The sequence below is a fragment of the Arachis duranensis genome, chromosome 7 (assembly GCF_000817695.3).
Source record: "Arachis duranensis cultivar V14167 chromosome 7, aradu.V14167.gnm2.J7QH, whole genome shotgun sequence".
Taxonomy (NCBI): domain Eukaryota; kingdom Viridiplantae; phylum Streptophyta; class Magnoliopsida; order Fabales; family Fabaceae; genus Arachis; species Arachis duranensis.
In genome coordinates, this window is record NC_029778.3 from 70984704 (window position 1) to 71009207 (window position 24504).

The 24504-nt window shown below is 33.9% G+C and overlaps 5 protein-coding genes and 1 pseudogene across 5 annotated transcripts; 3 read left to right on the plus strand and 3 right to left on the minus strand.

Annotated features, from left to right (window-relative positions):
- Window positions 1-2817: 2817 nt before the first annotated feature.
- On the plus strand, window positions 2818-5562 carry LOC107459924 (protein TRANSPARENT TESTA 9-like). Its single transcript, XM_052252288.1, has 7 exons — window positions 2818-3072; window positions 3161-3237; window positions 3328-3461; window positions 3767-3863; window positions 4043-4100; window positions 4453-4561; window positions 5365-5562. The coding sequence occupies exons 1-7, from the start codon at window positions 3061-3063 to the stop codon at window positions 5442-5444; spliced, it is 567 nt and encodes a 188-aa protein (XP_052108248.1). The 5' UTR covers window positions 2818-3060; the 3' UTR covers window positions 5445-5562.
- An 825-nt stretch (window positions 5563-6387) lies between these two features.
- LOC107459411 (rac-like GTP-binding protein RHO1) lies at window positions 6388-7711 on the minus strand. The gene is made up of 4 exons (XM_052252146.1): window positions 7655-7711; window positions 6831-6875; window positions 6612-6677; window positions 6388-6528 (listed from the first exon to the last, which is right to left on the minus strand). The coding sequence occupies exons 1-4, from the start codon at window positions 7694-7696 to the stop codon at window positions 6427-6429; spliced, it is 255 nt and encodes an 84-aa protein (XP_052108106.1). The 5' UTR covers window positions 7697-7711; the 3' UTR covers window positions 6388-6426.
- Window positions 7712-8890: 1179 nt separating this feature from the next.
- Window positions 8891-9507, minus strand: LOC110273636 (phosphoenolpyruvate carboxylase 2-like). Its single transcript, XM_052251626.1, has 2 exons — window positions 9075-9507; window positions 8891-8951 (listed from the first exon to the last, which is right to left on the minus strand). The coding sequence occupies exons 1-2, from the start codon at window positions 9392-9394 to the stop codon at window positions 8891-8893; spliced, it is 381 nt and encodes a 126-aa protein (XP_052107586.1). The 5' UTR covers window positions 9395-9507.
- A 1428-nt stretch (window positions 9508-10935) lies between these two features.
- On the minus strand, window positions 10936-12903 carry LOC127740569 (uncharacterized). Its single transcript, XM_052251627.1, has 4 exons — window positions 12806-12903; window positions 11504-11804; window positions 11329-11426; window positions 10936-11241 (listed from the first exon to the last, which is right to left on the minus strand). The coding sequence occupies exons 1-4, from the start codon at window positions 12901-12903 to the stop codon at window positions 11061-11063; spliced, it is 678 nt and encodes a 225-aa protein (XP_052107587.1). The 3' UTR covers window positions 10936-11060.
- Window positions 12904-16539: 3636 nt separating this feature from the next.
- Window positions 16540-19086, plus strand: LOC110273635 (protein FAR1-RELATED SEQUENCE 5-like). The gene is made up of 4 exons (XM_021126855.1): window positions 16540-17082; window positions 17167-18104; window positions 18514-18595; window positions 18781-19086. Exons 1-4 carry the CDS (start codon window positions 16540-16542, stop codon window positions 19084-19086), a joined length of 1869 nt encoding a protein of 622 aa, XP_020982514.1.
- Window positions 19087-20059: 973 nt separating this feature from the next.
- Window positions 20060-21261, plus strand: LOC107459412 (protein ROH1-like; annotated as a pseudogene).
- The last annotated feature ends 3243 nt before the right edge of the window (window positions 21262-24504 follow it).

Consider the following 24504-nt stretch of genomic DNA (forward strand, 5'->3'; position numbering starts at 1 on the left):
AATTTTATATAGATCAATCTTAAAATTAATTTTATTTTAATTTAAAAATTTTAATTTTATCTTTTTCGATCTTAAAATTATTAATTTTATAATCTAATTTATTATCAATTTATTTTTTAATTATCTAATTCTATAATTGTAATCGTTTACGAATCTCTCCTACTATAATTATCAATTTGTTGCAACGATAATCATCGATTATGAATTGGCAGGTATATGATTTTTACAGTTATAGAAATTACAATCTACAAAAAATCAACTGACCTTTTATTCAAAAAATCAATTGGTTAGTGAACAAATGTCCTCCATTATGTTGTTTACAGTTCGCTCGTAAATCAATCGATTGGTTTGTGAAGAAAAGTCAGTATTTATGCAATTAAATCGATTTTATTATTCATTCAATTGATTGGAGGAATAAATTAATTGATCGAATTTATACATTCCAATTGATTCAAAGAAAAATCTACTTAATTAAAATGGTTGAGCATTGTCAAAAAAAGAAAACTTACTAAAAATATTTTTTAAGATTATTTTTTTTTATATTTAAAAATTATAAGACTATTTTATTTTTTATTTTTTTATATTAATTAATAAAATTAGCTATACACATATTAATATATGACATAATTCTTTAGAAAAAAATAACTACTTTAAATAATTAATACAATTATAAATATTATTTTATCATATAAAAATATTTTAAATTTTTTTAAAAATTCTATAACATCATAAAATAAATAAGAGAAAACCATATAAACACCCAATAGAATATTTTAGGAATGAATTCAATAAGATATTTTTAAATTTAATAATTTTGTCTGACTCAACAATCATTTTGTTTTATCATTCGTATCAAAATTTTAGATTTAATTAGAATGAGATCGATGTCATGTGTATACTTATAAATAAATTATTATACTATATATATAGTATATTCTATTATTGTATAAAGATAGATTAAAAAACATATAAACTAATGTTAAATTTTAAGTGTTTTATATTAAAATTATTTTGCAAAATATCTTTTTGAATTCACTTATCTATATGAAACATAAATTTTTTATATTAGAGTGATATAACATGAGTGCATGACTATCTCAAAAAAGCATAGCCATGTTCATGAATTTATCCTATTGTATATTTGAACATAATTTTTGCACATAACAACTACTAATAGAATAAGGTTGTCCACGTTTTAGGGATGCTATATATAATCTAAATTAATTATTTTAAATAGAATATAATTAGAAAGACATACTATTAGTTTGAAATATAGTTGTTCAAATAGTAAAAGAGATAAAATATTACTTCAACATATAAATACTCAATAACTAATTTTAAACTAAATTTTTTTAATAATTTAGACCGGTAATATCTAAACATTTAATTGTTTGTGTATATATTTCAAAAGTCATCTACCGACGTCATAACTAAAAAATTATATTCGTCCACTTCATTACTTAAGTAATAGAGTTTTAGTTTGAACCACATTTAAGTACGTATATCTTCTAATCTTGTAATACTATAGTCTAAAAATTATTTTTTATATATCTGAATGTCATCGTCCTTATAAAAGCTTGCCAGGTTAATTTGTTCCAACACTCTTACCTATTTCAAATTAAAATGTTATTAAAGAATATAATATTAAATTTGAAAAATTGGCATTCAGCTAGTGTATTATAACATCTTAACGATGATTAATTTTTTATCATTAAAATAAGTGTCAAAGTGATAGATTGTGTAATTCTTAACGAAAATTACGATTAGATTATATATCTAAAGCATAAAAAATACGTGAATCAGTTGTACATTTTTATAAATAAAAGATTAGAAAAAATACTTACATTTTTTTTATTTTCCACGTCAGCATTTATTTTTTTTTAAATATATAATATATCATCACTTTTATTAAAATATCCTTTTAATTAAATAAAAATAAAAAATAAATTTTATTTAATTTTAATGAAAATACTTAAACATCCTTCCTTTATTTGATTAGACAAAAATACCCTTTAAATACCCCTATCTTAACAGCTTCTCCCCTAAGCCCTAGCTTCTCCACCACCGCCGCAAGGACTGCCGCCGTCCGTCGCTCTCAGGCACTACCATCGTCGTCTGGTCGTCCGTGCTTCTTCCTCCTTCAAGAATCGCAGCTTCTTCTTCCTCGATCTCGGCGCGTCAGTTCCTGGTATTCATCTGCTCCATCGCGCTCCTGCCGCCATCCGTCGGGCGCTCAGCCACCATCGTCTTCGTCTGGTCGTCGCAGATTCTTCCAACCCACCACCGTCTTCTGAGTTGTGTTCGTCGCCTGGCCTCTGTTTCCGTCACGATTCTGCCCCCCTCTTCTCAGACTACTCAGTAGAAAAACCCATCTCCATTCCAGTTTTCTTCCTCCGAGTTCAGAGAGCAGAAGCTCAACCAAGAAAAAACCCTTAGGCTTCGACGGTCAGTATGTACCCGAAGCCATGCATCATATCCCTCGAACTTATTTCTTATCAATGATATTGTTATGGATTTGCTAAGGTTCGTTTTGATATTTTGTTGATCCTTTAGTAGTGTAGTTGTGACTTGGTTGTTCACTTGTGCGTTTTAGAGTGAAAATTGAGTTTCTGTTGTGCATTACAGGGCTTTAGTTGTTTCCACTTTCCAGAGCTTGAACTTGTTTCTTATATATTACATTGTCCTGGATTTGCTATGATAAGGTTTGATATGAGATTCTGATGGTCTTCTTAGGTAGTGACTTGATTATTCATGAATTTGATTGTATAAATTGAGTTTCATTGGTGCTTTATGGGACTCTTGTTACCGGAATTAGAACTTGTTTTTATTAATGCTATTATACAGGATTAAAGAGTCTATTTTGAGATTTTTGATGATCTTTCTTTTTGGTAGTGACCTGATCTTTTCGTGAAGTTTGTTGTGGAAATTAAGTTTCTGTAGTGCCTTATGAGGCTTTTGTTGTTTACGGAACTTTAACTTGTTTATTATAAATATTGCTGTTGATGATTTTCCGGTTACAGATCCGTAATTGATGAACTGAAGCAGATCAAAGTTGTGAACATGCGTAACAGGGTAACACAAGTCAATTTTATTCGCATTGTGGTATTTTGTTTTCATTGAACAAAAAGCATCTTGTGATTATGCATGCTGTTTTATGCAGGAATTAGTGCTGGATTTATTGCAGTCTGTTGTGGAGATAATTACTTATGGTGATAAACATGATCCATCCATTCTTGAGTAAGATCTTGTTGGGAAAATCTCGTTGCTTATGATCTTGTTAGTATTATCTTGAAAATTTTGAATTTTGTATTTGATTAAATGGTTCAGATGTTTCATGGATCGCCAAGTGGTTGCGGAATTCGTTCGAATGCTTGATATCAGTGAAAATTCAAGAATTGAGGCACCGTTACTTCAGTATCTCAGCATAATGATTCAAAACATGGATAATGAACATGCAATTTGTAAGACTGTTAGTATTTCTTGATGTTTCAGGCTAAGGTCATTAGACTTTAGAGTTTTACCTATTTTTCATACATTGTTAGGCATGAAATAGTTATTTGAGTTGAAAACTTTAATTTTTTTAATTGAAGATCTTTAGACCCATCAATAGTGTGATGCACGAGATCTTATGCTATGCGGAAATGTTGTCAAATATGGCACACAGAATCCAGATGGTCTGTTGGTACTTTTATATTATCTACTGGTATGTCTTAGGCTTTATACTGGTACTTAATCCAATATGCTGTGCTGACTTTGCATCTTGCAGACTATTGTTTCAGCAATGGTTATATTAATAGCATTATTTTGCATCCGTATGAACTTGATGGGGGAGACTTGGCCCCATACTATATGTCTTTTCTAAGGTTGTGTTGCAAGTTTTTCTGTTCTAAATTTTCTCTCATCTTTCTTTTATTAGTGAATCACATAAGGGTGTAAATTTTCTGATTCTGATATTTTGTTTCACATGGTTTTATGTTTGTTGTTATCTTTTAATATTTATTCTAAAAGGAGAAACTAACTTTTGGTTCATTTCTTCATTCAGGGCTGTTAGTGGTAAAATAAACAGAGACACACTTTGCCTTCTTGTGAATGTACATGGGGTAGGTCAAAACTTGTAAATATGATGGTTTGTTGCTGTATATTGAGCTAAAATAATTGTCTTCTCACTTTTGAATAGGACAAGTGAATAATGAATTCATCCTTTTTTTGTTGAATTTACTATGCTAGAGTAGTTTTGAATTACACACGTTTAGAAAGCTAATGTAATATCATTTTTGTTGAGAAAGATATCGGTTAAAAATATATGCAGTTCTTATCTTGTATTAGTTATTTGTTGAAACCAAAGCACGAGAAAGCAATCATTACCATAAATTCGTGGTGGAAGTGGAAAATTTGCTTGTTTTCTCTGGCAAAATTCAGCATGATCTTCTTTGAAGCATTATTCAATTGCAGGATGCTGTAGTTTCCTTTCCCTTGTACACTGAGGCTCTAAGGTTTGCTCATCATGAGGAAAAGATGATTCAGACAGCAGTACGTACAATAGCTCTCAACATCTACAATGGTATACTGCTCTCGATCTGCTTTTAAGTCATAAGCATGCCTTAGTGCTATATTTACAGTATTTTGGGTCTTGGTTTGACAGTTAGTTATGAGATGGTCTATAAATTTATAATGACGCCACCAGTTTTAGACTACTTCTCTGTCATGGTTGGCAGATTACGAGAAATGTGTATTCCCTTAGATGCTTTTCTCCATAAAAAAAGGGTATAATCATTTGTTAGATATTTTTCATTAATTTATATATGCTCGAGTGATTCTGATTTATAATGATACTGCCCTTTATTCAAACAGGGATATGGACACTCAAAAAAGAAGAAATTGATTGATTCTTGAATCTGATAAAATTGTTGATGAACTATACTACTTGAAAGACATTCTTAGTGTTGATGAGCCTTGATTGAATCAATTGGTTACTGAGAATCTCCTGAATGGGCTCTAAGAATCTCCTGAATGGGCCTGTGTTTCCTGTACTATTCTCATTACCAGCTTCAATGAATAATAATGTGAGATCTGAGAATTTCCTGCTAATTAGTTTACTCTAATTACTGTTTCCCTCTGTTGTGGTATATCATTGCTATATCAACTCTAGTGTTAAAGTCTGTTAATACTTGATATGAATTGACGATAATTGATAAAACAAATCTCTAACTTGTGAATGTTTGAATATATATCATGATATATTGGGAATTTCCCACTTGGTAATTGCCTGCTTCAGCTGATCTTGCTAGTTGCTATACTTGAATTTATATCCATGATTTATTTCCACGTGATGCGCTGATTCAAACAATATGTTCTTTTACCCAGGGCTCAGATTTATCTGTTATCACTTCACTATATATCTTATCACGTCTTCTTCAAGTCGTTGGGGGAAGAAGCATGATTAACAACGTGGCTGGTGTTATCCTGTATCATGTTTTAAACTTAAATGCGAGAACTCTGAGCGAAGGGAACGCTTCTGATAGCTCTGGTGTTATTTCAATTCCGAGCTGGTGTATTGTATTGCAATGAATGCAAATGGAGATGTTAAAGGTTAAGATATGAATTTGTAGTTCTATAACACAGCCCTCTGCAAAACCAGAATCACTGTGAAAATTGAAGTTCGTGACACTCAATCATGGAATGTCTCTAGCTTGTGTTACTATTTATAATGACATGGAATGTCTCTTCTTTTCACTTCTAATATAAGAAAACTGTGAGTTCATAACAGAGTTACAATTGTAGTTTCAACCGCCATTCAAAATTCTAAATTAAATGAAACGAATCATCAACTTCAGTGAATTTCTTCAAAACAATGTTGAACTTAATTTTGAATTGCTGCATAAAGATATAAAAGATGATTCAGATTTAATAAAGCCAATAAAAAATAAATTAGTCAACAAATGAGATGCAATAACTTTCTTTCATTCATGTGCTATTTTTACACTTTCAAAGGAATGATACAAGGAAGAAATCAAAATGGACAATCTTCAAAATGAAAAGAAAGAGCCTTCTGTACAAAATTTGTCTCAACTAATCTATGTCAGTCTCTATGATGTACAAAAACTCAAAGTATTTATTTTCCTATAACTTTAAGCAATCAATTTCTGGGAAGCAGCTAGTTCAACTGTTAAGATGAAAGATGATTTGCCAGCATCCCTCAGATACCGCACGTCTCCATTCATCAGCTTCAGCAACTTTCTGCTGATGAGCAGACTAATACCCTCCTCGGATTCTTGTCCCTCTCGTCCGAACATTTGGTTCAGTAATGTTTTCGAAACACCAACACCATCATGTGTTATGCAGCAAAGATATAGAATGGAAAAGACTACCAAGAAATGGCTACAGTCATGTTATCCTCTGCCAACTACCAATTTAGAACTGAGAAGATCACAATATGGAACAGGTTTTTTGACCCTTTCTCTTCTTTTTGTTCTGCTTTGGAGGCTGGAGAACTACTTTGATGGCCGCATCAAAAACAGCCTTCACATTCTGTATTCAAAGGCAGATATCATTAGGGACGTGATATTATCTAACCTTTGGAACTTTTATAGATGCAGAGAACATATATGTACCTGCTGTGTTTTTGAACTACATTCGATGTAAACTGGAGCACCGATAAGTTTTCTCAGTTCCTCACCCTTCAACAAAGAGAGAAAATCAGATCACTAATGTATAAAGTAAGCAGATGGTCTCTCTTATAAACACCAACTAAAGGCTAAAAGACAATGAAATAAGACACACAGCGATAGCAATGGATATTGGTAATGGAAGCAATGAAAGCTAGGAAGTACCTGCACTGTGGTGATAGGCGCTGCACCAGGATGATCTAGAAAAAACTGCTTATCATCCCGAAGATGTACACAAGTCGCATATTGGTTGTCAAGAAATTCCCAAGCAAGTTAATAATGACATCTTTACAATGAAAGCATTAAATACATATAATTAAGTTAGCACTATATATGAGAGAAAACAAATTCCAAAAGAAACTATATGAAAAATTGAGACCAGAGACAAAATTTTCAGAATAGAAATTCTACTTTTGTTATTGACTATCAGAAATGGAAATTCTAACGAGTCAATAAGAAAAGAACTTATGGAAACACCAGCTCCACCATGGCAAATTACTCATGTTAGGTAGTAGCAATCTTCTGTCACTTTAAACTTCCTAATACTCTTCATAAATCAAGGTTTTTTCAAGATTTATCAACAGCCATTTAGTTTTTAAAACAATCATTACATTAGCCTTTTAGTTAAACAAGGAGGTAAAGGGAAAAATTAAGAAAGCATTCCATGAAATGGTTTGGTATATCTGAATCAATTCTTGATTAAAGTCATGAATTAGGTAACCTTCGAGGATTGAACTTCCTTCTCTAAACCACTACTGAATAACAAGCAATCAAAGGGAAAAAAATAACAGCAATGACATTGGAATCCAGAATCTATTCCCCAACTTTCTAATAATGAAAGAAACACAGTATTGAGTAAAAGACAGCAATTAGTATGATAATAAGATGAAACTTCACAGGATCACGGAACTACTATCATGCTGAAGGTTATCAGGTAGATAACAAGGGCATCAAACATCAAGAAGGTAAAGAAAGAACAAGAATCTAACCAAGTTTTGTTCCAACAAGAATAATTGGAACACCAGGAGCATAATGTCTCAACTCAGGAATCCACTGGAAAAGGAGGAAAAGAAAAAATTAGTCCAGAGTAGAGAGAAAAAAGAACAATAATAATAATAATAAGTATATACCAATCTTACTTTCTTGGCAACATTTTCATAGCTAGCCCTGCTTATGAGAGAGAATGCTAGCAGGAATACATCAGCTGCCTGAAAATTTTGGATCATATTTGCCATCCCATTCCACACTGGTACTTGAGTCCAAAATCCCAGAAAAAAGGAAAAACCCCACTTGCACTAGAACTCCCACATCAAGAGGGAATGATCAAAATGCAAAGAAATATCCCTCGGCAAGTCCGTATTTGGATATGATCTTGTTCCGTCTCTGTTCAAATTAACAAGTTAATAAGATCAATTAAAACTGAAAATCAAAATAACAAGAACAATTAACATTTTAAACTACAGTAAACTAACAACAAAATAAGAACTAGAAAACATACTAACCATGAAAACAACAATAAAAAAACAATAACTGAATAATTAATACAAGAAAGAACAAGAAGGAAAAAAAATCACCCTAGGATGGAGCAGTTCTGAAATTCAAACAGTAGAGGGAAAGGGAGGAGCTTTAAATCGCGACGGAGATGGCTGAATGGAGGTGGACAATGGTGGAACGGTGGCTGAAAGGCCGCGGAACAGAGGCTGAACAGAGGCTCGAACACACGGCGTAGAGGACAGAACAGAGGGCTAAGTAGCTCGAACAAGGGTTGGCCAAAAAGGGCAGAACAAGGGTTGGCCAAAAAACAGACGCAGAAGCTTGGCCAAAAAGGATCATGCTTTTAATGCTTCAAACATGAGATCTTCTATTTGAGAGAAGTATAAATTAGCAGCCATCATTCTAGCCAGCAAACACACATCCCTTGTAACTTCAGGGGTTACCCTAGGGTTACCTGTAATGGACATTATACATATGAAACTAAGAATCAAAACTCAAAAAGAAAAACAAACAAAGAAATAGCAGAGCATCATGGAGGAGGTGAAGATATTTTAAATCCATTCCACATGAATACTTTGAAGATAATTAAGATTAAGATTTAACGAGAAATAAGTTTGTGTGCTAATCTTTGGAAAAAAAAAAGTAAGGTACCATCACGATCTCCTCCCATCCAAGAAGAGAATTGAATAAGAGGGCATTGTATGGGACACGCTCATTTATTCCGATGTTCTTCAGAGCTGTGTCGACACAAAATCAAGAATGCACCTCTCTTTGGAGAGCCTCATCAAGTTCCTGCTTATCATGATAAAGAGGACAATGATTACCAATGAGGTCAATGATTTCCAGATTCTGGTGAATTGGAACGATAAATTTGTAGTTAATGGACTATAATTATTCCTGAGTCCAGTGACAAACCTTCCATGCTTTTGCAGCAGAGATCGACGAACGGACTGAGTGGGATGAGCAGTTAGGACCAAATCTACAGTTTGCTCCTTCAAAGCATCAAACACTTCCTGTGGGGACTTTTTCAGTTCAGTGACAAGCCTCTTGAAGGTTTCTTCAATGTCAGATTCAGTGATGGCAGAGTTCTCATCAGCAAAATCGCCCATCTTTAATAGCTTAATCCTTCTTCGGTAGGCAATTTGAACTTCTTCTGCCAAGTTAGCCAAATTAAGCATGTGGGAAAATGATTTGGCAATGACAATAGAATCCCCAGCATCAAGACCAGTTAGCATATTCCCAAGTTCCTCCAACTTCTCAGTCCTATGCTTCCTTTCATACTCAGCTGAAAGCTCATAACAATCTTGATCCTATTAAGCATCAAATTGTTTAAACTATAAGGCACAACAGGAAAATAACAAAGAAAGAAAAAATTACAAAACAAAGCGAAATATTGGGTTCTTCTTTTTGAGTCAGTGCCAATCCTTAGTATGTAACATGTTTGAGAGTATTTGTGCATATTAAACTTCTCCCCTCTTTCCTAGATTCAATAGATCAAAATATTACCAGGAAAGAAAAAAATTCATACAGATTTTGTGCATCATATCAAAGTGGACCTGAATTTATTTACTTAAGAGTTTGCATTTACTTATGGCTCTAAAACAAAATCAAAAAGAGTGAAGCCCCCTGGTTCTAGATTAACCTTTCTGTTGCATTCCAATTGCTACAATTGAAGAAAAACCACTGACATGCAACATACTAAGGCCAAAAGAGTATAAAAGAGTATAAAAGAACTAAATTTCAATCTCCAAAAGAGTATAAATTCATACATAGTCAAATGGAGAAATTAAATAATCCGGCAAACAAATACCAACACAAACGTAAACAAAATATAATGTCGTATGTCACTAGACGACTCATATGCCCATAAGAAAATAATAAAAACAAAAATAATAATAAATATCCTATGTTGCAAATCTAATCTTGTGAAAATTCATAATCATCACGATGGTGATTATCATTCAGCTTATTAAGATTTTCAATGGCATTATTTTTTACCGTATAGCTGATCGTATTATGAATCTTTAACACGAGTGAGACTGCAATCTTCATGCGAACCCCATCATCCACCTAATAAAATTTGAATAATTAACATTAGGCTTAACTAATTAAATATAGAAGAAAGAACGAAGGAAAAGATTAGTGCATAACATTACCTTTATGTTAAAATTATCATCTTCAAAACAAGCTATCATCCAACTTGCAACCCATACACCCGCGTCGCTCCTACATATCGAGGAAGCTATATTAGAGTATTATATAATTGCATAAATTTCATATCAATAACTACTAATTATACGATCTTACGATCCAGCTTCGAGGGTAGGAAGGCCTTCCGGCTCTTCAAATTCAAATTGTGAAGAAATCAGATTTGGAGTGGTCTCAAAGTCATAGAATGAACGATCTTCCAATACCTCGTCCAAATAAATGGCCTGTTTATGTCTACGTTAGAGTTTATTTTTTTAGTCATATATGTAGATAATTAACAAAAAAAAGGAAAATATAGTTACTAATTTCAAGGTTGTCCTCTTTCGCTTGAACTGTTTCTCAATGGGTAATGGGTCTAGCAAAATGATTTGTCCTTTAACACGATCAATCACTACGAGGTACCAGTGTTCATGACCTTCGTAAGTAGTCTCAGATATAGGGATAAAGACCTAATCAAGAGAAAGTCATTTTAGTTATTAAAATTATTTTATACCAATATTTGCTAATATGAATTTAAAATGATATAAACTTACTCTTTTTAAGCAGTCAACTTTGCCCAAATAACCATATGTGATACAAAGTGGCAGACTTTTAGGATCCAATTTTGTCTTCTCTGACAGCTACATTATTTCAGCCACTAGTTTATATGCGCAATACAAATAACAACTACCAATATTATTTTAGTATACACTCCTATATACTTACTGCAAAAGTTGTGGGTAAAAACCAATAACCACTTTCTCTGGTCAACTCTATGCTCATCATATCTGCTACTAAGTCTAGCACAAGAGAAACGATTGGCTTTCCTGGCATCAAGCTCCTGAATACATCTCTGCGAGCTGTAAACTCTGAAATTACTATATCCTCCTTGTAGCTGCCAAAGATAATTTAACATAAATAAAAATAGCTAAACAAATCAACAACACCGTTAACAAATAAAATTCTAATTGAGTTTACTTACTTATCCATCAAATGATTACCATACAAGTATGCTGCAATTGCAAGTTCAGTTTCGTTCAAACCCATTGAAGCTGTTGGTCTAAAACAGACTTGCACCCACTAAATATATAAGAAAAAATGTTATTAGTGAAAAAATAATAACAATAATAATAAACTACTTATTACTTAGTACTCACACTAGGTAGCTCTAATCCAGGAATATCGATTGGAGTAAGTGAATCTGTTCTCCTTTTTTTAGTAATTGACAGATCTGTCTTGGCCTTCTCAATACACCATAGCAACAATGAATTATTCGACGCACTACTTTGTTGGTTAAGAGTCTTAGAATTGGAACCAAAGACCTTAAACACCTTAGAGGGAGAGCTGACATTATTTTCCAATCGTTGAACAAGAGATTGGACTATTTGGGTCAATTGCTCAACAGAATTAGCTAATGAGTCTAAAGTCACTCTGTCCTTCAATGATGGATTGGGTTCACTGTAACATTAGAACATTGCATGCAGGGTCAAAATCTCATTTTATTCAATGTGAAAAAACCCAAGTCCATATAGCTTTTACATAAAAGAATACAAAAATATAATTAACATGAAGAATATGTACAACTAACTGAGAACAAAATTCCGAGATTTAGATCAATAGCACAAAAATTCAGATCAAAGTAAAAAACTAACTCTGAAATTTGAAAAAAAGCAATAGTAATTAACTCAACAAAAACAAAAATCAACAATTCTTCCTGTTAATAACAATCAACAATCAAAGAAATTATCTCAGAAAAACAAGAATACTCAAAGAAATTGAATGAAGGAGGAGGGGGAAATAGTTGGATTGATGTATTTCTCATGCATTTCCTTGTTCTTCACTTGCTTTAGCACAGGGGGGCCAACAAGATTTGTAATGTGGGAGTAGAAAGTGCTGCACTAGGCTGAGAAGCATTGGAAGAAAAATTAATGTTTGGTTCAAGAATGGAAATTGAATGAAGGAGGAGAGGAGCTTGAGGCTACTTTGTTTGGGGGTTCTTTAGACTCTCGGAACAAGGCTGTCAGTCAGGCATGTCTGTGTTGTGACTGGGAGGTCGAAGCTAAGACGTGGAACAGGTCTCCCATTAGCCAGTTACTTTTTCCCAGTGGACAATGCTGCGCCAGAGTGAAAAAGAAGAAAATAAAACAGAAGTAGGTTTGTTTTGAAAGGACCAATGGGGATGGAGGAGATGCCCCGTCAGGAGGTGTTAAATGGTGAGGATGGATAGCTGCTCTAATGGAGTTTTTACCTTTTAGGGTTGGGTTTGGTCTCCTTTTGGAGAAAGAAGGGGGAGGGATAATGGCAGCATTTGTCTCTTTTTTTTTTTTAAAGAATTAACATAATTTTTATTTTATTCTTTTAATCAAATATGTAAATAGATATACTCATTATTAACAAATTATACAAGATCATTTAGAATAAATTTATAATACAAGAAACCAAAAAAAAATAGTACGTACTTGTTCAGAATTTTAGTTGGTTCTTGACAGATCTTCATGTTAGGAATAGAACTTGCCTCAACAGAAGTAGCTCGATTATTTCTTCGCGTTCTTACCATTGTAATTAGCTTGTAGTGTTATGTGTTTCAGAATAAAAATACATAACAATGATAAAAGAGAGTTGTTATTATATATCAATTTACGCTAAATCTATATTAAATGCAAATATTCATTCTAATTATTGATAATCTAATTAGTTTATAATCAACATAAATCACATTAATTATATTATTTATAAGTAAATCATATATTCCATCAAAATCAATATTATATCTAAATCAATATTACAAATTTAAATACTAGTATTATGTAGAGTTATAAGTTAAAATAAGCTAAAATAATAATATCTATTTTAAATCATGTATTAATAAACAAAGTAAATTTTCAGTAACTTAAAAATATTAGGAAAAATTATTCTAAAGGACCGTTAGGAAGATTTAATTATTAAAAAAGATCTTTAATACTAAAATTATTAAAAAAGACCAAATTTTTTTATAATATTTAAGAAAACGAATCAAATCTTTTTATAATATTTAAGAAAACGAATCAAATCTTTTTATAATATTTAAGAAAACGAATCAAATCTTTTTATAATATTTAAGAAAACGAACCAAATCTTTTTATAATAAAAAAATAAATCTTTTTATAAAAAATCCTCTTGTCATGAAAAGTGCCCTTGAAGCTTAGCCCATATTGCTGAAGAAGCAAATCCACCTTCCACTCCTCCATGATTTCATAGTCTCCTTTGGTGTAACGTGGATAGTGAAGAGGCATTTGAAACTCTGAACAAGTAGTAGGATACTCTTGTTGGGTCAATCATTCTTCAGCAGTTTTGTCAATAGGGTAGTACCCCAAAACATGGCAAGTTGAGTGAACAAGCTATCTAAGAGCCATTTAGACAATGTAATCTTAGAGGTAGTAGTGCTCCAATTTTTGTTTTAGGTGAATCTTGCACATATTAAACATGTTTATATATAGGTGCACTGTGCACAACAATAGCGTATACATGAAACAATTTTGGACAAAATTAATAAAAAAATATTAAGATATTTAAATATTCATTCATACTCTTGCTAATAATTGAATGATAGATATTTATTATTTGATTATTTTTTATTAATTATTTATTTTTTTGTTTTTGTGATCTTTAGCTAATGAAAAAAAAAGACAAAAGATTATAAAAGTAAAAAATAAATAAATATTTTTCAATAATAAAAAATAAACAAACAAAATTTTTGTATATATATAAGAACACTCCTCAGCATATCATTAGCAAATTATATTCACATTATAATTCTAATTGTGTTACATATATATTTGAGTGTTTGATATGGGTAAGCGAAAATCATCCGGATCACCTCAACGTAGAGATTACAAGAGAGACACAAGAGATGTTAGCATTAATGCTATTGATAACCAACTCTTACATTATTCGTACTTGAACCATATACCACACATGCCCCAATTTTTGTATTCTATCTACCCTAGCTTTTATACTGCTGCAGTATATTCTAACCAATATCCAACAACTATGCATCCATCACTATACAACATATTCCCACCATCATTTATTGTAGGTCCAACTGTCACAAATTTTCAGCCTCCTACTTTCTTATATCCTTCTGAATCTAGTAATCCAAGAGATACAGATGAAATTCTTAAACTGCTAAAGTCTCCACAACATCATCAGTCTGACTCTGGTACAAATAAAAAGGCATCAAAACAGACAAGTGTACGCAATAAGAAGATATATACGGCCAAGAGAAGAATTGTCTGGAATTCACATTTGTCTGAAAATAAGGTTAGTGTGAAGGCTGCCTCCATTAAAGACAACTTTTCAAAAAATAAAAAACTCCACCAGGGACCTCACACAAATCTGTAACTGAGGAGCAAAAGACACTCTTAAAAAAGAGTACACCAAGTGGATATTCTATTAGCATGCCTACCCTAAACCAAGAAAATATCGAGCACAATAAACGAAGAATTGAATGGCCATCTGTAAGTTCTCATATCTCAGGCATTCGCATGAATCCTCTACGGTTATATAACTTAGTGATCTCACCAATTTTTTTTTTTTGCAGTGGATTCCGATTTTATTTAAGCCTCCTGCATACATGGATTTGGATGACTTAGATATTAAAATGGCAACCTATGTGTTTGCACCAAATAAACGAAGGTTAAATATCTCATTATCTATATACTAAATATTAAAAATATAGTTCAATATTAATGTGATTCGTATTTGTAGTGATGAGTATTTGGTGACAACAAACAAATTTAGCGGAACTCGTGACAATTTCAAGTCATTAATTCCCAAGGAGCGGGTACATGGGGATGTAAGTGCATAATTAAACTGCTATCTCTAGCATACTTTAATTCCTAATATATTTATTATTTACCATATGGGTGTTAGATTTGGTGGCTACTATGCTAACCATGCAGGAGAAAGAAATAGGATGTCAAACACACTGGTATTTGCCAGCTGTGTTTTCGGTACGCAATGTCTTTTTCAAACTTGTTATCGTTTTTATTTATTTTATCTTATTACTTAATTGGTGTCACTGACTTAGTCCCTAACTATTAAATTCAGCAATTCATACTGCAATGTGATACCAAAATTAAAGTTCTGTTGAAATATTATCAAAAAAAATTTATGGAAAAAGTTGATGAAGGTCTAAAAAGGTATATAATTTATTGTATTTTTAATTTTTTTTATTATTTAATGGCATTTATATTTATGAACTGATATATACCTTTAAAAAAACATGTATCTAGTAATATTCTAATACGTGAAAGTTGGTATTAGATTTTTTTACCTGTCAGAAGAAAATTGAATTGAACCTGTTGAGAAAATGCAAGGGATGACTAAGAAAACTGTGAATACACCTAGAAGTTGAGCTTAGACTTCCACATGTTTCTTCGAATTTTTTTAAGTATGAAAAACTGTTTTAACACTCTTATGCACTAATAGCTCTTAGGTTTCATAGGATTTGATTGACCAATAATTTTAATTAAAAAAAAAGTTTAGTTCATTTTGCCTATTCCATTCTCCTAGCATTTAGTTAGTACCTAACATGTTAAAATTTTAAGTTCAGTCATGGAGAATGATGGCAAAGAGTCGTATAAGGATGGTGATCAATCTGAGGATTTAAGTGTTGAGTATGAGTGTAGTTCCAATGAAAGTGATGATATGGTGGATGTAACTGTAGATGAAGCAGAGGCAGATATAATTAATGCTGGTGGTTTGGAAAAGTTGATAACTGATGACCATCGAAGATATATGGGGACTGGCGTTTGATACAAAATCTCAAGTTTGTGAATTTTATGCCAAATATGCCAAGTGCTATGGATTTGTGTCCCGAAAAGACTTGAAGACGGTGGATGTTAATGGCAACATTAATACAAGACAGTTAGTTTGCAATAAAGCGGGAGAAAGACATTGGAAGCACCTTAAAAGGGACAATCGGCAAAGGGAGCATAGGGCAATTACTCGTGTCAACTGCAAGGCGAGGATTCGGTTCATTCGTCACTATAGAACGGGTAAGTGAAAAGTCAGTGTCTTTGAGAGTGAACACAATCATCCACTGTGTCCACCTAAGTACAGACATCTTATTGCCGCAAATCGTGGGCTTGATGAGGCCGATAAAACACAAGCAGACAGCTTGCGAGCATGTGGTGTTAAAACTTGCCACATAATGGGTTACATGGTTTCCCAAAAAGGTGGATATGATAAAGTGGGTTTTACTAGCAAAGATTTACATAACCACATTAGTAAGACTAGGCGTGGCAAAGTGAAAAACGGTGATGCATTTGCTGCGTTGGCCTATCTGTTTTCTAAGGCAGATAGTGACCCGTTATTTCTAGGAAAGTTCACCTTAAAGGATGGTAGGTTGGATAATTTGGTGTGGGCTGATGGAGAAAGCGTTGTTGATTACGAATGTTTTGGCGATGTACTGGCTTTTGACACCACTTACAAGAAAAATGTATACAACAAGCCCTTAGTCATATTTTCAGGGACCAACCACTATGGCCAGACGACTATCTTTGGATGCGCTCTGCTCTCAGATGAAAAGTCTGAAACTTTCAAGTGGGCACTGAAGGAATTTTTGGAAATCATGTCAGGAAAACTACCCGAAGGCGTTGTGACAGACGGAGACCGTGCTATGAGAGAGGCTATCTTAGAAGTATTTCCTGGTATACCACACCGCCTTTGTGCATGGCATCTCCATCGTAATGCGGTACAGAATATAAAAAATAAGCATTTTTGGGACGATTTTAGTGTATTATTGTATGGACAATTTACCGTAAAAATATTTGAACAGAGATGGAATGAGATCATATCCAAATACGGACTTGCCGAGAATGAATGGGTCCAGGTCATTTATAATGACAGAATGAAGTGGGCTACCGCATATTTGAGGGAGCACTTCTTTGGCCGCATAAGAACTACATCACAGTGTGAGGGAATTCATTCATTATTGAAGAACTATGTTGACAGTAAAACCAGTCTCCTTGAATTCATGCATAAATTTAGTGAAGTACTAAGGCATTACCGAAACAACCATCTTACTGCTGACTTTGACACCTTTTATAAGTTTCCTGTTTTGACTACGTGCTTGGAAAGTTTTGAGAAACAAGCTGCTGAACTTTATACTAGAAATATTTTTAAACTTGTGAAAGATGAGATAGAAGCAGCAGGTGCTTTAAATGTGACTGAATGCCCAAACAGTGGAGACATTGTTGAGTACAGCACGAGTGAGTATTTTAATCAGCAATGGGAATTTAAAGTGTCTTACAATAAAGACAAGGACCTGTTTGCGTGTGAGTGCAGGCTATTTGAGACTCGTGGACTACCGTGCTCCCACATCTTTGGGGTCTTGAAGCATCGCAATGCAAATTGCGTCCCTACATCTCTTATCCTGAAAAGATGGACAAGAGATGCAAAGAGTGATTTTATATGCTCAATTGGCGAGCAAGACGCCGCTGATGATATAACGCCCACACTTAGACGCGGTGCAATGGCATCTATTTGTTGGAAGCTTTGTGATATTTCTTCCAAAAATTCAGCAGACTATAGGGAAATCTCAGGTGAGTTACTTAAGCTAATTTCGAAGGTGCAAAATAAAGGTGATGCACAAGCGAGGCTTTCCCCCACTTCAGCACTAATCGGTGATCCAGCTGTTGTGAAGTCAAAAGGGGCTCCAAGAAAGGTTCCAAAAGGGAAAAAGAGGCGAAGATGTTCGCGTTGTAAGTCAGGCAGGCATTTCATTAGGACAATGTCCATTACTCGCCAAGAAGGACTCCCCCGCCGAATACTCAAATGCTGAAGATGAACCAATGGTATTAATATAATGCCTTGCTTAAGGATATACTTTATGCTTACCTATTATTTTAGTGTCTTTCGCAGAACTATTAAATAATGCTATATTTTGAGCAATTTTTAAATTTTTTTTAGCAGGTTGAAGAATGTGATGCCAATAAACGGACTCCCTCTCAGAACACAAAATCAGTAGAAAATACACCCGTGCACAATAAAAATAATTTTAAAGTAAGCACTTGTCCATGTTATACCATCTATCAAATTTATTGTCATTTCAATTCAAATTTGCAACATATTATTCTCGTAGTGCTTATATTATTTCTTATTATTCTGTTACAAAAAATTTAAGGGTTATGGAAGCAAGAAGTCTGTATCTAAATTGGCAGAGAGACCGAAGATTAGAGCAAATGGCAAAAAAAAATCGACAGAAGGTAACATTTTGCATATCTAATAATTTATATTAGATAATTCAAGAAGGAAAATTAAAGTATTAGTTTGAATTTAAATTATATTAATCCAATACCATAAGTGCAACCGAGAGTTTAATGGCGAGTGAGACAAACACTTTGCATAAATTCTGTATTGTAATTATTTAAAAATTGTGATTTATGTTTAGACCGAAGAAATCAGTCTAAGTGAAGAGACATTAAAAGCTAAGACCAACACATCAGGAATAGAAGCGACCGAAGTTCCAGATGCAGCCACAACCAAGATACCAGGATTGCCACAGTATCCTATGCATCATTATCCAGTGGTCCTTCCTTATCAACCTTATGGTGGAGTCCTCCCTATTCCTTTTCATCCTGTTCCAAATGGCATGGCGTATTTCAACCAATATCCTTCTACTGCCGGAATTACATCATATCCTCAGTTTTTGCATGTCTCGTCGTATTCTAGTCGACCCCGTGATAGCAATACATAGGTTGGACTTTTGAATGATGTCATCAACAACAAAAAGCCATAGAGTTATAATCTATATATTATATTTTTAATTTATGCAATTTGAAGTTCCAATTGAGTTATTTACTTATCAAATTCTCTGCTAGCTTCATGTCAAAGAAAGCTCTATAGCAGTTCTATGCAGTTATTGAGAGAAATAACTGCCAAGAAGGTGAATATTTTGGTTAATAAAGTTAAATTTCTTGCCACTTTCTTATATAACTCAAGCTGTTTCATGAGTTGTAAAGATTCTTTAAATGATTAAGGCTCAAATATTTATTTATCATCACATGACTTGTACTGGTTTAGGCTTATAAACAATGCTTGCCTATTTCCTTGCATAAGAAGGTGGTTGTGAATTTTCTGTCTTTATGCTGTTTAGTCCATTCACTTGCCATTATTTTTTATTTCAGTTGAAAAATCTTTTGTTTTGTTACCAAATTGCTAAGAGTTTATTGCCTTTTGTTACCAAAATGCTAAGTGGTTATTGCCTTTTTCATTGTTACCAAAATCTTTTGCATTTTGATCATTCCCTCTTGATGCGGGAGTTCTAGTGCAACTCTGGTTTTCCCTTTTTTCTGGGGTTTGAAGTGGAAGTGGGAGTTCGGGTGATTTGGATTACACCCGAGAGAAGGGGCTGGTTGATGCAGCTTTTGGTTAAATAATTTAAGGTTCATTTATGCTCAGTTTTGAAGATGCTGTCTGATCAGAGAAAAAAGGTAAACTTACTCGGCTCATATGTCTATTTAGATTCACATGTATGTATCTTAATATGTTTTGGATTGGTTTTGACTTTAGAAAAGTCAAATAATGCGATTAATGTGAATGTGATGCTATTGATATGTTTCTTTTCATGTAGTTATGCTTTGAAGCATTACTTTAGTGCTTGTGAAATGTAGGGCATGGATTGGATTTATGTGTAGTTTGAACTAGCCCTGCTTGAGCATTTCCTTTGGATGGTAAATGACTGGTTTTGTTTATCAGTTTATAAGAGTTTATCAATTAAAAATATTATCAGTTGGCATGAGGAATTCAGGACTATTCTGTTGAATAATAAAGAGCAGGTTTCAAAACCCCCCTTAGATCGTTTGATTTCTGAATTCTTTGAGAAGTCAGTGAAGGCGCTTGATATTTGTAATGCAAGCCGTGATGGGGTTGAGAAGATTCGTACATGGCAAAAGCATCTGGATATTGTGCTTTCTGCCTTGGGTTCGAATAAGAGAGCATTGAATGAAGGCCAGTTCCGGAGGGCAAGAAAGGCACTGATGGATTTAGCATTGGCAATGCTCGAGGAGAAAGACTCTGGATCAGTTTTTTCGCAACGTAATAGATCTTTTGGGCGTCATAACTCGAGCAAGGATCAACACTCGGCAGGGCATTCACGATCGCATTCATAGAGTGTCTCTCGATCATGGTCTGCTGCCAAGCAACTCCAGTCCATTGCAAGCAACCTTGTTCCACCTCGTGGGAATGAGATTTCTGCTACAAGAGGACTTGCAGTTCCTGTTTATACAATGAATTGTATTCTCTTGTTTGTTTTGTGGACCCTTGTTGCAGCAATTCCCTGCCAGGACAGGGGTCTAAACATTCACTTTTCAGTCTCACGGCAATTTTCTTGGAGCGTGCCGGTTAACACCTTTTATGAACGGATCATGGAGGAGTCAAAGAAGTGAGATCGCCAGAACTCAAATGGATTGTTGAAGGAGATATATCGAGTTGAGCTATGTACCCGTCACTTGACAGACTTGGTGGATTCACCTCAGTTTCCCTTGACAGAGGATCAGGAAATGGAAATTGAACAGGACATGAAGGAGCTCACTCATGTTTGTGAAGCTTTTAGAGTTGGACTGGATCCACTAGAGCGCCAAGTGAGGGAGGCATTTCGGAAGATTATGACGTGCCGAACTGAGGGTCTTGATTACCTTGGCTCATCCAGCTATGCAGATCAATGAAAATGTTGGATTGTTGAGCTTACCAGATGTACAAATTTGCGGAACATGTATATTTTTACATCTTACCAGCTTTTTGGGGAGGAGGAAGAATGAGTAGACGAGCTTAGTTGATAAATCATTTAGCTTCCTTGTTTTACATTGTATTTATATATCTGTACTTTGTATAAGAAAACATAATCACTTCATAAATATTTTATGGTTCGGTGGCTTAAAATATATATTTATATATAGCAAGTATTTTCTCACACTTATGTGAGTAAATTTCTAATGCAGAAGGTTCTGTCTGAATGATTTCCTGTTGCTAAGGTTTGGGTTGAATTTATTAAATAAAGTTTAAAATTTTCATTTGAATGCCTGTATTATGTAAGTTGCATGTTATGTTTCTATTCTCAATGAACTGAATGTGTTGCTTATTCATAAGAAAAATGTATGATGCCTTAAAGAAACATCAGCTCGTGTTTATGAAAATGGAGACAGCCGATAGATTAAATAGAATTTATTCTCTGTTCCAGTGAGGCATGACACATGTGCATTGTACAATGTGTTCAGATTTAATAATTTGTTTTTAGAAGAAAATTTCTTTCAACAAAATGTTATTATCATTTGTCCAAACACCTGAAACATATAACAAATTGACAATCTATTATTTGAGTTTAATTTTGATGTATTAGTACATTTACACATTCATCCAATCATGTCTGTTTTATTGGATGGACATTTAAGCTAATTAGATGCACAGTGCATTAAAATTTAAATTCTTATTATTTAAATAAATTGCTTGTGTTCATGATTTGTTATAATCTTGTCTAGACTCATGAACATTTTTTGTTACTATGTATATTTCTATATTAAGTGTGTCTCACTATTACAACTATGCCAGAAATACTAGATTTCTAGCATTGTCTAATAATGGAGACAACTTCATTTGGCTCATTGGAAAGCTCAGTACACAAAGCAACAAACATTAGCCGCTTCAGATATACATGTATAAAGAAGAAACAACAGAACCAAACCATAGACAAGATCATAACAACTGCCACCAGAACAGTTAACAAAAATAACACTGCTTAACAAGGAAGGGTTAATAAACTTTGTTGTACAACATTATCTCTAGTTTTCTAAGCCTGCAGCAGATCTAACAATATTATATATACTTGTCAGATATGATACAATAAATATTTGTTTTTGTTCTTTGTAATTGTACATGCCTGATTTAATTTACATTATTCTGCCCTTGCATAAATGCAAAAGCTCAGGTCCTTTAGCAGAGTACAGGGAACACTAGTTAGCAAAAAAGGCTATATTCCCCTTCCATGCAAGGCCTGTTGCTCCACACATGCCACAAGATTCCCCATGTAAGCAAAATGCGGGCACATTTTTTGGAGGATTATGATTCAGACTGCGAGAATCAAGCCGGATGCCATGGAGTTTTGACATTTGACGGACTTGAATTCAGCATCTCTTGGCTGTTTCAATTACACTGCTCCGAAAGCCTTCTTCGGTCGACCTATCTGTTTTGCTAAACTGACAAAATGGCCTGAGTTATGGAAATTCAGTTGTTTACTATCTGAACAGCTCTGGGAAAGACCACATTATGAACTTGGCGAAAATGTCGGACTCCAAGAACTCAATATGTGCAGTGCGTCCAATAAGTGTGTTTAAGTTTCTGCCATAGCAAGCCGTGTTGAAATTGACATCACATCGGATTACCACACGATGGTCAGAGTCACTTTGGATTTGGCCCAACAAATTATTTAGCATCTCATGGAAGATTTTCCCTCTTTTAGAGGAATCCAAGGAAGCCGCTGAACTCGGTTCAATTCTGGCAGAATGATACGGAACATAACCATCCTGAAATGCAATGAGCATGGGAATTATATATCATTTGAAATAGTAAAAGAAAAGAGTAGGTAGATATAATCTCCAGATGTTTTGTCTTCATTTGCCTCTGACATAAGAAAATGTATTTTGGGATCTATTAAAAGCCACTGGTTCCGAACAAGCCGTAAATCCAAATGATTTCCCTGTAATATTTGAGTAACAAAGTGCATGCTTAGTCACAATGATGGAACAAGATGGAAAACAATAAACTGCTGAGTAAACACCTATGTATTAAATTGAATCGAAGCAAATTTCTACTTTATAACAAAATCAGGTAGTATCCAACCTAAAAGTCAAATCACTGACAATTGTTGCACTAATAACAAACTAGGAAGACCTAAATATAACTGGACAATTCAAAGAAGGAATGAACAACTGATCTATTATAAAAAATTATCAATTAAGTTACCTAACTTGTTCTGGGGAATGAACTGGCGTCTCTGTCCCTACTTTACCCAAACCTAGAATTTCAATTTATTTTACATTAACAAAGTGGTTGATTAACAACTAAATAAACAATGATATTGATGGAATCATCAAATGAAAGTGTGATCTAGCGAAGTGGGTGAGCCAGAATATAAGGATTCTTTGTGGCGATGAAAAGGGAAGAAAACATCAGCGTCACGGTTTCAAGTTTCAACTAACTTGGAACAATAAAATCCTACCTTTGTTAGAACTCACCAAATCATGAAGCAGCTTCTGATTGCGCGAAGGAGGCTGACGGAGACACTCGAAGCAAGAAGACGACGAGCCCCTGAACCTGTTGCTTCTGCCGCCGGCGACGAAGAGCGCAACGAATGCGCGCGACTATGTGCAAGACGATGACGAGACAGAGAGCAACGGCGACGCCACGGTGAGAGAGATGAGAGAGACCGAGCTCCAGGGGGAGAGAGAGAGAGAGATACGAAGGGGAGGGAAGAACTTGAGAAGATGAAGAAGATTTTTGAAACTTAGAAACAATTTTTTATTCGAAGAACTTGACAAGATGAAAAGGATTTCTGAAACCTAGATTTCAAAAACAATTTTTTTAGATATATTTTTGTTTTGTTTAATTTTTTAATTTTAAAATTTGATTAATTTAAAAGGATATTTTTGTCTCATCAAATAAAGAAAGGATGTTTAAGTCTTTTTATAAAATTAAATAAATAAATATTTTTTATTCTTATTTAATTAAAAGGGTATTTTAATAAAAGTGGTGATATACTATATATTTAAAAAAAATTAAATGCTGACGTGGAAAATAAATTCCACATGTCTTATTGTTATTTGTCCATATTTTAAACCTATCGGTACGTATGAATTTATCATCGTACCGTAGCAAACACCTTAATTTTATGAGTAAAGGACAATTCCGTCCCTGAGGATTTTTTTCGCGGACATTTTCGTCCTCCAGGGTTGGGAAATACGGTAATATCCTTGACACCCCAGAAAACTGGACATTTTTACCCCTCCGTCATAGTGTCTCTGTTTAGCCCCGACGGAAAACGGTGACGTGGCTCGGTGGCGCTGAGCTGGCCGTAACGGGCTGCCACGTTGGCTGGGCTTTATAAAAGAGGACAAATATGTCA

Bases quoted from the DNA above. Each gene is read 5' to 3' on its own strand.
- LOC107459924 (XM_052252288.1), top strand. The intron at 3,238-3,327 runs GTAAGATCTTGT...TAAATGGTTCAG, and splicing joins CATGATCCATCCATTCTTGA to ATGTTTCATGGATCGCCAAG. The intron at 3,462-3,766 runs GTAAGACTGTTA...TGCATCTTGCAG, and splicing joins GGATAATGAACATGCAATTT to ACTATTGTTTCAGCAATGGT.
- LOC107459411 (XM_052252146.1), bottom strand. From the start codon at position 7,696: ATGCTCCTGGTGTTCCAATTATTCTTGTTGGAACAAAACTTG. The intron at 6,876-7,654 runs GTTAGATTCTTG...GATGATAAGCAG, and splicing joins TCTTGTTGGAACAAAACTTG to TTTTTTCTAGATCATCCTGG. The intron at 6,529-6,611 runs GTACATATATGT...CTTTGAATACAG, and splicing joins GTAGTTCAAAAACACAGCAG to AATGTGAAGGCTGTTTTTGA.
- LOC110273636 (XM_052251626.1), bottom strand. From the start codon at position 9,394: ATGCTAACTGGTCTTGATGCTGGGGATTCTATTGTCATTGCCAAATCA. The intron at 8,952-9,074 runs GTTTGTCACTGG...CATGATAAGCAG, and splicing joins CTGCTGCAAAAGCATGGAAG to GAACTTGATGAGGCTCTCCA.
- LOC127740569 (XM_052251627.1), bottom strand. From the start codon at position 12,903: ATGGTAAGAACGCGAAGAAATAATCGAGCTACTTCTGTTGAGGCAAGT. The intron at 11,805-12,805 runs GTACGTACTATT...CTAATGTTACAG, and splicing joins CCAACTAAAATTCTGAACAA to TGAACCCAATCCATCATTGA. The intron at 11,427-11,503 runs GTGAGTACTAAG...TTATATATTTAG, and splicing joins CTGGATTAGAGCTACCTAGT to TGGGTGCAAGTCTGTTTTAG.
- LOC110273635 (XM_021126855.1), top strand. From the start codon at position 16,540: ATGGGTTACATGGTTTCCCAAAAAGGTGGATATGATAAAGTGGGTTTT. The intron at 17,083-17,166 runs GTACAGAATATA...ATATTTGAACAG, and splicing joins GGCATCTCCATCGTAATGCG to AGATGGAATGAGATCATATC. The intron at 18,596-18,780 runs GTAACATTTTGC...ATTTATGTTTAG, and splicing joins CAAAAAAAAATCGACAGAAG to ACCGAAGAAATCAGTCTAAG.